Raw genomic sequence first — 12,804 nt, 5'->3', positions numbered from 1 at the left:
GGACATGTATTTAATGTTCTGGAAAGAAACAAGACAGAAGAGGTACAACTGAGAATTTTCTAAAATGGAGAGAAAGCATTAACTTACAAATTAAAGAACATTTACAAATCCAAATCCCAAGCAGGATAAATACATTAAGAAACTATTAGAAGACATATGTAGAAATCATAGTCAAAATTGGAAGCAATCCAAATGTCCATCAACAATCGGATGGATGGGGCGCCTGTCTGGATCAGTTGGAAGAGCAAGCAGCTTGGGATCTTGGGGTCGTGAGTTTGAACCCCACAACGGGTGTAGAGATTACTTAAATAAATACAACTTACAAAAAATAGGGCAGATAAATAGTACTAGCCACATAATGGAATTTTCAACAGCAGTGCAAAATAATGAACTATATATTCAGTGTGAATGAAATTTACAGACAAGATGTTGAGTTAAGGTAATCAGGCACAAAAGAGTACATACTGTATGATTTTATGTATGTGAATTTCAAAAAAAAAAAAGAAAACTAATCTTTGAGGTCATAATACAGATGGCTTGTGGGAAAGGCAGGAAATTATTCAGTGAGAAAAGACCAGGCTTCTGGATGGTAGTCATGCAAGTATATTCATTATAAAAAATTTAATTGAGCTCCACACTTAAGATTTATAAACTTTATGCATACATGTTATTCTTTAACATGCAAAAACAAACAAACCCCACTGAGACACCAAAAGAACTTTTCACTAGCAGACCAACACTAAAGAAATACTAAAATATTTTTTAGGCAGAAGAGTTTAGATGCAGGAAGAAATGAAGAACACCTGAAAGTCAATAGTATGTCTAATATTTATTAGATTTTTGGATAAGTAATGTAACTTCTAGGTCTTAATTTTCCTTGCATATAATGAGGGATTTGTACCAAATAATCTACTTGGCCCCTTTTCTTAAAACATACTTAGGGTAGGATATGGAAGAATTTGATTGAGAGGTTAAGTTTAACCTGTAGACATGAATACCAAAAATAAAATGAAATAAAATAAAAATTTGATGAAATAAGAAACTCTGAAATTTCCAGAAAACAAATAGTTGTGGTATTAACAAAGGAAGCATTTGCTTTATGCACCAAAGCTAAAGTGAAAAAAAAATTTCAGAATCTAATTATTGTCCTGAGCATACATTGATGTCTCACATTCCATAGTTGTATATAAATATGCTTCCCTTAAGTATGGATAACTCCCCAAAATTACAAAAACCAGTATTTTTTCTTTGGGGTTCTTATTTCTCCCATATTAATGGTAATAACAAATCTTGTAATGGTTCCTATCCTTTGTTTCTGTCATTTATTAAATCTAGTTTGGTATCTAGATGATACGCAGGGAAGTTTGATCCCAGAAGAAGATGGTACACAACCTATATTTGTTATATAGATGAATATGTAATTTTTGTTTTCTTTGGAATGGTTCAGAGTAGGAAAATTGAGTAGTAATGAAACTTCTGAGTACTAGGTGATTAAAAAAAAAAGTTCATTGTACTATATTCTGTATTTGCCAGCATGTCATCCTATGGTCTGAGAGAGTTGCTTTTGTTACTTGTTCCATTCTACTTTTGCTTGTAAGATAAAGGTATCTTGAAATAGGACAAAGAAAATTAGAAGCAGTAGGTGGGTAATTTAAAACTGAAAGTATAGTTGTTAATGTTAGTAGTACTTTGAAAGGCCTTTGAGGATGTGATAGGTGGAGGGGGGCCATAGACCTCTTGTTAATGACCAAAGCTATTTTTGAAGAGAGGTGACAGAATAATTCAGTACTCTAGGGCCTCAAAGCTTCATCATCATGCAAGAGTTAGTTAGAAAGGCAGAACCTTGGGGCACCTGGGTGGCTCAGTCGTTTAGGCATCCGACTTCAACTCAGGTCATAATCTCACGGTTTGTGAGTTCAAGCCTTGCATCAGGCTCTCTGCTGTCCGCACAGAGCCTACTTCAGATCTTCTGTCTCCCTCTCTCTGCTCCTCCCCTGAGCTTGCGTGTGTGCACGCGCTCTCTCTCTCTCTCTCTCAAAAATAAACATTAAAAAAAAGAAAGAAATGCAGAACCTCAGGCCCTTCCCTAAACCTGTTGATTTAGAATCTATATGCATGTATGTATGTATATATTTTTAAATATTTGACTTTTAAGTAATCTCTACACCTATTGTGGGGCCCAAACTCCCAGCCTCGAGGTCAAGAGTTGTATGCTTTACTGACTGAGCCAGCCAGGCACCCTTAGAGTCTCTGTTTAAACAAGATTCTTAGGTGATCTCGTGAATGTTAAAGTTTGAGAAACATTACTACCTGTACATAATATTGTACCATTTTGAAGCTAGCAATAATATATGATGGAGGAGTCCGTGTGTGAAGTTAGGAAAACTGAGACTTTGCAGAATAATCCATCACCTGTATTAATGATTATGAAATAATATTTAGAAGGCTGAGAAGAAACTGTAGAAAGAGTTGCTTTAAAAAGTATTTTGGAAGGGTGCCTGGCTGGAGCAGTTGGTAGAGCATGCAGCTGTTGATATTGAGATCATGAGTTCAAGCCCCACATTGGGTGTAGAGCTTACTTAAAATGAATAAATGAAATTTAAAATAAATAGTGGTGCCTGGGTGGCCCAGTCAGCTGAGCATCCGACTTAATTTTGGCTTAGGTCAGTGGTCTCATGGTCGTGGAATCGAGCCCCACATTGGGCTCTGTGCTGAGCATGAAGCCTGCTTAAGATTCTGTCTCTCTCTCTCCCTGCTCCCCACCCTCTGTCCCTCTCTTCTGCTTTTGCTCTCGCTCTCTAAAATAAAATGAATAAGAAGTATTTTAGAGGGGAGTATAATGATGTTCTGCATTTGCTTGAAATACACAAAACACATTGTTTAGAGGGATGAATAGATGTTAATAAAGCAAAAATAGTAAAAGAGGAGAGAATAGACTTGGTGGGCATATGAGTGGTCACTGTAAAATTTTTTCTTTTCTATGCTTTATATTTTTCGTATTAGGGAGGAAGTGGTTATGAAAATGTACATCACATACCAGATTCTGTACTTATCTTTGATTTGCATATTTGCTTTATTTTGTAATATATTAATACTTTCCTCTTTGAGACAAAAAAGTGGCTAAATATTTTTTTTGCAAATGCCCTGTGTACCAAACATACTGCTTTACTATATGCATTATCTCATTTAGTCTTCATAACACTCTGATGAGTTAGATATCATTTCCAGTTTGTAGTTGAGAAAAGCAAAACACAATTTAATGTACTTGCACCATCTAGTAAGTCAGGAAATGCATTTTGAACCTAGGGTCCTTAAGAATTGGTAACTACCGCATTGCACGATTCAAGGGCCACCATTTACAGTTTGGGCACAATAGAGTATCATTCAAATACAAAGTGGATAGGGGCATCTGGATGGCTCAGTTGGTTAAGCTTCTGACTTCGGCTCAGGTCATGATCTCACAGCTTGTGAGTTCGAGCCCTGCATCAGGGTCTGTGCTGATAGCTCGGAGCCTAGAGCCTGCTTTGGATTCTGTGTCCCCCTCTCTGGCCCTCCCCTGCTTACTCTCTCTCTAAAATAAACAAATGGCACAAAAACAGATACTCAGATCAATGAAACAGAATAGAGAACCCAGAAATGGATCCACAAACGTATGGGCAACTAATCTTTGACAAAGCAGGAAAGAATGTCCACTAAAGACAGTGTCTTCAGCCAGTGGTGCTCAGAAAACTGGACAGCGACATGCAGAAAAATGAGCCCAGACCACTTTCTTACACCATATACAAACATATTCAAAATGGATGAAAGACCTAAACATAAGACAGGAAGCCATCAAAATCCTAGAGGAGAAAGCAGGCAAAAACCTCTTTGACCTTGGCTGCAGTAACTTCTTGCTCAACACGTCTCCGGAGGCAAGGGAAACAAAAGCAAACATGAACTATTGGGACCTAATCAAAATAAAAAGCTTCTGCACAGCGAATGAAACAATTAGCAAAACTAAAAGGCAGCCAACAGAATGGGAGAAGATATTTGCAAATGACATATCAGATAAAGGGTTAGTATCCAAAATTTATAAAGAACTTACCAAACTCAACACCCAAAAAGCAAATAATCCAACGAAGAAATGGACAAAAACATGAATAGACATGTCTCCAAAGAAGACATTCAGATGGCTAACAGACACATGAAAAGATGCTGAACATCACTCATCATCAGGGAAATACAAATTAATACCACAATGAGATACCACCTCATACCTGTCAGAATGGCTAACAGTAACAACTCAGACAACAGCAGATGTTGGTGAGGATGCATAGAAAGAGGACCTCTTTTGCACTGCTGATGGGAATGCAAACTGGTGCAGCCTGTCTGGAAAACAGTATGGAGGTTCCTCAAAAAATTAAAAACAGAACTACCCTATGACCCAGCAATTATACTACTAGGTATTTATCCAAGGGATACAGGTGTGCTGTTTCAAAGGGGCACATGCACCCCAATGTTTATAGCAGCGCTATCGACAATAGCCACAGTATGGAAAGAGCCCAAATGTCCATCGATGGATGAATGGATAAAGAAGGTGTGGTATATATACAATGGAGTATTACCCAGCAATCAAAAAGAATGAAATCTTGCCATTTGCAACTATGTGGATGGAATAGAGGGTATTATCCTAAGCGAAATTAGGGAAAGACAAATCTCATATTACTTCACTCATATGAAGAATTTAAGATACAAAACAGCTTAACATAAGGTAAGGGAAGCAAAAATAATATAAAAACAAGGAAGGGAACAAAACATAAGAGACTTTTAACTACAGAGAACAAACTGAGGGCTGCTGGAGGGGTTGCCTCCGGGACGGGGGACAGGCTAAATGGGTAAGGGGCATTAAGGAAGGCACTTGTTGATATGAGCACTGGGTGTTATACATAGGTGATGAATCACTGGTATCTACTCCTGAAGTCATTATTGCACTATATGCTAACTAACTTGAATGTAAATTAAATAAATAAAATGAAATGAAAAAAGAATTCAAAGTGGATAGTTCCCCTGGGATTGTGCCACAGGGTTGCCTGGCTCTGACCATTTGCTTATAGGGCTGCCTCACTATTCTGTTAAGCTTGCAAAATGAAAATTTTAAAATATTTTTCTGATGTGAATTTTGAATTGTTCCATGACTTTTTCTTGTATGTTTTATTTTTAAGATTCTTGGATCTCCCAGTCAGCATCATTTCCCCGTAATCAGAAACAGCCAGGGGTGGATTCTTTATCACCAGTGGCCTCCCTTCCTAAGCAGATTTTCCAGTCTTCAGTCCAACAGCAACTTACTAAACCAGCTAAAATCACTTGTGCACACTGCAAAAAACCTTTACAGAAGGGACAGACAGCTTATCAACGAAAAGGATCAGCTCACCTCTTTTGTTCTACCACCTGCCTTTCTTCCTTCTCTCATAAGCGCACTCCAAAGAAACGCAATGTAATATGTAAAAAGTAAGCTGTACTTTTCAACCTGGCTCCATATAATTGAAAACTGGCAGTATAGATGTGTGTTGAATGTAATTGAGAGCTGTTATAGATTCATGGATACAGTTGTTGCAGAGATATCTTCAAGTTTATTGAGCTTGAGTTATCCTAGAGTGTGTCAGAGCTGTGAGTTCATCTGTGCTGTCCTTACTCTTGGCAGGAAAGGAAAATGTAAAAATTGACCCTCTCTCTGCCACTGACTTTGCCTTGCTCCTTCCCATCTTTTACCTTCGTTCTACCAAGTTGCTACCACCTTTTTTGAGTCCTTCAAAAATCATAATAACCTGTGAGAAGGTTCTTGTGCTACAAAATGTTTTTACCTCCAAATCATCTCTTGCTGTACTATTTAGGAACTCTTGACAGTGAAACCAAAGGTGGGTTTTGCTAGATCCAAAAATTACAGTTGATTCCTAGGATTAAATCATGAGAAAATGAAAAATGTCATTTCTTGTTCATATATTTGACTTTTATTAAAATGTAATATTCTTTTTTTTTTTTAATTTTTTTTTCAGCGTTTTTTAAAATGTAATATTCTTAAGTTTCATCTGTCCCTTGTGTTTCAGAGATGCACCTACAAAAAAAGCTACTACTGTTCAAGTTGAGTCAAAAGAATCCTCCCAAGAATTTTGTCGTACATCTTTGCCTCCCTGTGAAGACAACCAGAATCTTAGAAAAAGAGTTAATAAATCAAGATGTATAATCTGTAGTAAACTAACAGAGGTCTGGATTTTTATATCATATTTAAGCTACTATGTAGGTTAACAAGGATAATTTTAAGTGTTATTATATGTTCTGCCATCTACATAATACGCACGTCCTGGATCTACACAATGAAGTTAAAGGAAAGGATGAGGATATGTTAGAACTGTTTTGTGAACAAATATCCCATTTGCATGCTATGGAAAGTACACAGCTATTTCCATGGAAGTGGATATACTCCTAAACAAAGTAATGGTGAATTTTGTTCTTACTAGCCACTCTAAATAATAAAGTGTAGTTTCAGGACATGAAGGAAGCAACCAGTCCTGGTACAAGAATATGTAGAACGAGTGGAGTGTAAGTGTGTTGAAAACTTCACGTTTCTTAAGTGGTATTGCCATCTTTCCAGTTGCCTAAAGAAGAAACATGCATACAGGCAGTCTTTAAGTAACAAACGCCTTGGCAACTGAATTTGGTGTTCCTTGGAGCCATGCAAATTGAGGGCATGATTTTATCTCAGTTACCGCCGAGCTGAGCAAAGCGAGAACCATCTTATTTATGCATATACAGACACCATCCTGAATATAGTAATACTGATTCTTTTAGCACCTTCCATGAATTTTCTAGGGCAGTGAAGTTTATAATAACAAAAATTACCAATCCATTTCTTTTAATTAGGTCGTATCAAAATCTTCTAAACAGTTTGTTTCCTCTAGTTTTTAAGTGTCTCTGGGGAAGTTATTACTGACCTTATAGCTTTTTGTTCCATGAATCTTACTTTAGTGTAAGATCAAAGATAAAAATGAAAGAATAACAAAATGTAATTTTTACTCTTTTCCCTGAATATTTCTTCCACTGAGAAATTATTAGAGATTGTTTCTTTTGAAGAAATTAGTTATCTCCTTGCTTACTGTGCTAATCTGGCTCATTTATTTAATAAATTCTGGCTTTTCTTTTAGATTCGTCATGAAGTCAGCGTTAATAATGTAGTACATAAACTGTGCAGTAACCAGTGCTTTAATAAGTACAGGTTAGCCAATGGGCTAATAATGAATTGCTGTGAACAGTGTGGAGAGTACTTGCCTAGTAAAAGTGCTGGAAACCATGTCCTGATGATTGAAGGTCAGCAGACAAGATTTTGCTGCCAAAGTTGTGTTAATGAATATAAACAGGTAATTATTTTCAATGCATTTTAAATGATTAAGTATACAATAGCTTTTCCCTGTTAGCTTACATTAACCAGATTTATCTTAGAATCTCATTTAGTTCCGTTTTTGTCAGTCACTGAGCTGTCGCATCTCAAATGAGTATTGAAATCAATTGATTGTTCCAAGCTAGTCTTCCTTCCTCTTCTGTGGTTTAGAATAGCTTGAAAAGAATAGGTATTAACATAAATGCTTGGTGGAATTCACCTGTGAAGTGAGTCCGAGACTTTTGTTGAGAGTTTTTTGATTGTTGATTCAATTTCAGTACTGGTTATTATCAGTCTGTTCAAATTTTCTATTTCTTCCTGATTCAGTTTTGGAAGATTATATATGTTTCTGGAATTTACCTGTATCTTTTATGTTGTCCGTTTGTCAGCATTTAATTTTTTATTATTGTATCTCCTTATAATCTTTTGTATTACTGTAGTGTCATTATTTCTTCCCATTTCTGATTTTGAGTATTTTTTTTTTTTAATGAGTAGCTAATGCTTTATCAATTCTGTTTATCTTTCATAGAACCAGCTCCTGGTTTCATTATTTTTTTTCTGTTTGTTTTGTTTTTTTGGAGAGAGCACGTACAAGGGGGTAGAGGGGCCAGGGGGGTGAGAGAGAGAGAGAGAGGGAGAGAATGAATCTCAAGCAGGCTCCATGCTCAGAGTGGAGCCCAGCACAGGGCTTTATTCCATGACCCTGGCATCATGATCTGAGCCAAAATCAAGAGTCAGATGCTCAACTGACTGAGCCACCCATTGGTTTTTTTTTTTTTCCTATTGTTTTTCCAATCCTTATTTAAATTTATTTGTACTCTCATCTTTATTATTTTATTAGCTTTCAGCTCACTGTTCTTTCTCTAGCTCTTTTATGTATATGGTTAAATTGTTTTAGATTTGGCTTGTTTCTTGAAATAGACCTGTATTGCTGTAAACTTCCCTCTTAGAACTGTTTTTGCTGTATCTCAAAGATATTGGACTACTGGCATTTTGTCTCCATGTATTTTTTTTAATTTCCTCTGATTTCTTCATTGATCCATTGATTGTTTAGTAGCATGTTGTTTAGCCTTCATGTGTTTCTGTTTTTTCCCATTTTTTTCTTATAATTGACTTGTAGTTTCATACTGTTGTTGTCAGGAAAGATGCTTCATACGATTTGATTCTTCTTAAATTTACTGAGACTTATTTTGTGGCCTAACATATGATCTGTCCTGGAGAATGTTCCATGTGCACTTGAATGTGTATTCTGCTGGTTTGGGATAAAATGTTCTATATATACCTGTTTGATCCATCTGGTCTAATGTGTCATTCAAAGCCACAGTTTCATGTTGATTTGCAGTCTGGATGATATATCCATTGATGCAAGTGGGGTGTTAATGTCCCCTCTATTACTGTGTTACTGGCAATTTCTCCTTTATGTCTGTTAACATTTGCTTTAAATATTTAGGTGCTCCTATGTTTGGTGCATAGATATTTACAATTGTGACATCCTCTCTTGCTCTCTTTCCTTGTGGTTTGATGGATTTCTTTAATGTTATGCTTGGATTCCTTTCTTTTTTATTGTGTATGGATGGTTTTGAGTTGTGGTTGCCATTGGGTTCATATATGACATCTTATGTGTATAGCAGTCTGTTAAGTTGATGGTTGCTTTATTTCAAACACATTCCGAATGCACTACATTTTTACTACCTTCTTCACGTTTTATGTCTGTGTCATATTTTATATCCTTTTATTTTGTGTATTCCTAGATAAATTTTTGTAGATCTAATAGATTTCCTACTTTTGTGTTTTAACCTCCATACTGGCTTCATAGTGATTAATCCTACTGCCTTTACTGTATGTTTGCTTTTACATGTGAAATTTTTCTTTTCATAATTTTCTTCCATTTATGGCCTTTTTTTTCCAGTTAAAGAATTCCCTTCAACATTTCTTACAAGGCTGGTTTAGTGGTGATGAACTCTAACTTTTTTGTTTGTCTGGAACTGTTTCTTGTATTCTGAATGATAGTCTTGCTGCATAAAGTCTTCTTGGTTATAGATTTCTTCTTTCAGCACTTTGAATATATCTTGTCACTCTTTTGGTCTGCAATGTTTCTGCTGAAAAATCAGCTGGTAGCATTATGGGGTTTCCCTTGTATGTAACTGTTTTGTTGTTTTAAAAGTTCCGTATTTATCATTACTTTTTGCCATTTCGATTATGATGTGTCTTGGTGTGGCCCTTTTTGAATTTTTTTTTTTTTTTAATGTTTATTTATTTTTGAGACAGAGAGAGACAGAGCATGAACAGGGGAGGGGCAGAGAGAGGGAGACACAGAATCTGAAACAGGCTCCAGGCTCTGAGCTGTCAGCACAGAGCCCGACGCGGGGCTCGAACTCACGGACCGTGAGATCATGACCTGAGCCGAAGTCAGACGCTTAACCGACCGAGCCACCCAGGCGCCCCAATATCTGGCCCTTTTTGAATTCATCTTGTAAGGGGCTCTTGGTGCTTCCTAGACCTGAGGGCTCTCGGTGCTTCCTTCCCCCAGATTAGGGATGTTTTCAGCTATTATTTCTTGAAATAAGTTTTCGCTCACCCACTCCCCTTTCTGGCATCCCTATATTGCAAATGTCATTACCCTTAATAATGTTGCAGAATTCCCTTAAATTTTTTTTTCATTTTTTATTATTCCTTTCTCTTTTTGCTGTTTAGCTTGAATGATTTCCATTACTTTGTCTTCCAGATCACTGATCTGCTCTACTTCCTCTCATCTCCTATTGATTCCCTCTATTGCAATTACTAAATTCTTCAGCTCTGAGTCCATTCTTTTTTATATTCTCTCTTTGTTGAAGTGCTTACTGAGTTCATCCACTCTTATCTCAAGTCTAGTGAGTATCTTTATGACCATTCATGAATTCTTCATCAGGCGTATTGGTTATCTACATTTTATTTAGCTTTTTAATTGTGATTTTGTCCTGTTCTTTCACTTGGGCCATGTTCTTCTATCTCCTTATTTTGTCTAATTTTCTGTGTTTGTTTCTATGTATTACGAAGGTCAGCTACATCTCGTCTTGAAAGTAGTGGCCTTATATAGAAGAGGTCCTGTGGTGCCCTGTAGCACAGTCTTTTCTGGCCACCAGAACCAGGTGCTCCAGGTGTCCCTTGTGTGGGCTGTGTGTGCCCTCCTGTTGTGACAGAGCTGCGATTGCCTTTGGTCCAACCATCTGTAATGACCTACTTTGTTTCCTATGGGCCCAATGGGGAGGGTTTGCTTCTGATGCCATTGAGAAGCCTGTCATAGTTGTTATGGGCTCATTTGTGGGTGGGGTGGCATTCAGCCTAGCAATTTGCAGTTAGCCTTTCTGTCACAACTGCAGGGCAGGGCTTGCTCCCTGTGCAGCCAGGTAAGGATCCCAGTTGCAGAAACTGTAGGCGTGTTATTTCTCCCGCTTCCCTAGGGCAGGAATCACTTTAGAGTGGTGCCAGTCCTGGCTGGGGCAGGGCAGACGGTGCTAGCAAGTTAGAGGGAGAGTGTTAGCGTTAACTTTTGCAAGCAACCAGTTATCTAGGCTGGGGGCGGTGGGGAATGCTACCCATCAGCACTTTTCCGAGAGTAATCTGCAGATTATTCTGGCACAATTTCCAAGAGGAGTCAGTAAATCTTCATGTATTCCTCAGATGCTTTTCAAACCGCTGCTTCTCTGGTGTGTCTCAGGTCAAGTTTTTTAGTATATAGACTCCTTTAAGGGGGTGGACTTCATTTCCTATCATCTTCTTGCTATCCCAGCATTAAACCCACTGGTTTTTGAAGCTCCCAAGGCTTAAGCCCTACTGAATTTTTCTTTCTTTTTTCTTTCTTTTTTTTTTTTAGGCAGAGGCATTACTTTATTCAGGCAGGGATGAGCCAGACACAACATGGCAGGAATACAGGGGGTCAGGACATGGAAGCACACCCTCACCCAGTCACCCCAAGAGGGTGCAGTGAGTGGAGAGGGGGTTGGCAATCCCTATCACAAGGACCACCACAGCCCCCTCCTCTGGGAGGAGCCTTTCCCAGCTGACAGAAGGGAGAGAAAATGGAGTGCAAGTAAAGGAGCCTAGTCTTACAGTGGTTCAGCTAAGCTCCATTGATTTCTAAAGGTTTTGGAGTTAAGCCCTGCTGGTTTTCAAGGCCACACGTTATAGTGACTCAGATCCTCGGTGTCAAGAGTGCACAGTGTGGGGTCTGAGCCTCTCTTTTCTCCATGCTTGTGTTGTCCCTCTTGTTTGTGGTTAGTTACACCAGGTATTTATTTGGTTCCCAAGCACATCTCGTCAGTGTGGACTTATCTCTGTGATTAGCTGCGGTCTTTAGGTCATTTTCAGAGTTCGTTGTGTAGATGTAGTTGTTCTCTTGTTGTGTCCATGGAACGAGGTGAAGTCAAGATCCTCCATCAATTGGTACCAAATCATTTTTATGGGAAATGTAAGATCTTTCTTGTTTTTATGTTTTTTTTGAGAGAAGTGGGGCTTGATCTTACCAAGTGTGAGACACTTAACCAACTTAGCCACTCAGGTGCCCCTTTGATCCCATAGTTTTAATTAATATATTTCGATGATTTCTAAAATATATCTGTAGATGATATTTTTTCCTCTTTTTTTATTTGAAGGTTGTTTTGTGTGTAGATATTTCTTTCAATTTCAGACTATTCTATCCATCTGTAATCTCCATTTTAATGTTCCACAAATACCTCATATTCCATGTCTAAAGCTGAAACTCCAAACCTGCTTTCATTCTGTTTCCCATATCCTTATCTCACCATTCAGTCAGTGCCTAGGCAGAAACTTAGGGCTATTCTTTACTCCTCCTTCCTTAACCTCCAGAGTCACTCAGTTACCAATAATCCAGATTCTACTTCCTAAATATCTCTCAACTCTATCCTATCTCTATTCCTATAATCCTACACGAAGCCACCATCATCTTTTCCAGAATGACTACCAGTTTCCTGGCTGTCTCTGTACCATTTCATCTTCCTTACAGTTAGAAATGATAATACCATCAGAGCAGTCTAAGTACAAACTTGGTTATGTTGCTCCTGCTTTTTTTACTTCAGTGCCGCCAATATTGCTTTCAGGATTAAATCAAAACAAAATTCTTATAAGTTTTTTAAACTTGAACTCAGTGTTCAATTGTGCTTTGTAGAAAAATAGTATAGCCAATAGGATGCATTCACATTATATACATCTTTGTTATTTTGATTTTTTAAAAGTTTATTTTATGGACTCTAAAATCAGTTCTATGTCTTTATTAAATGGAATCATACAATATGATACTTTGTGGCTGGCTTTCACGTATCGTACTGTGTCCAAGTTTCATCCAGGTTGTAGCGTATAACTTCACTTGTTTTTATTGCCAAATACTATTTAATTGT

At 37.6% G+C, this 12,804-nt stretch overlaps 1 protein-coding gene across 6 annotated transcripts in view; it reads left to right on the top strand.

The window, feature by feature from the left end:
• Positions 1-12,804, top strand: part of ZMYM5 (zinc finger MYM-type containing 5) — a 32,738-nt gene that overhangs the window by 17,818 nt on the left and 2,116 nt on the right. For 3 of the 6 annotated variants that reach the window (XM_049646698.1, XM_049646697.1, XM_049646699.1), the window contains 3 exons: positions 5,202-5,487; positions 6,084-6,240; positions 7,179-7,391. In XM_049646698.1, coding sequence (XP_049502655.1) covers positions 5,202-5,487; positions 6,084-6,240; positions 7,179-7,391 — 656 coding nt within the window. Of the gene's footprint in view, positions 1-5,201; positions 5,488-5,680; positions 6,003-6,083; positions 6,241-7,178; positions 7,392-12,804 lie in introns of those variants that run through there. The other 3 variants (XR_007461040.1, XM_049646701.1, XM_049646700.1) reach the window with 3 other exon arrangements.

The sequence above is a fragment of the Panthera uncia genome, assembly GCF_023721935.1.
Source record: "Panthera uncia isolate 11264 chromosome A1 unlocalized genomic scaffold, Puncia_PCG_1.0 HiC_scaffold_16, whole genome shotgun sequence".
Taxonomy (NCBI): Eukaryota; Metazoa; Chordata; class Mammalia; order Carnivora; family Felidae; genus Panthera; species Panthera uncia.
The sequence above is the reverse complement of the archived record's forward strand: the minus strand, read 5'-3'. Positions and strand labels throughout refer to the sequence as shown.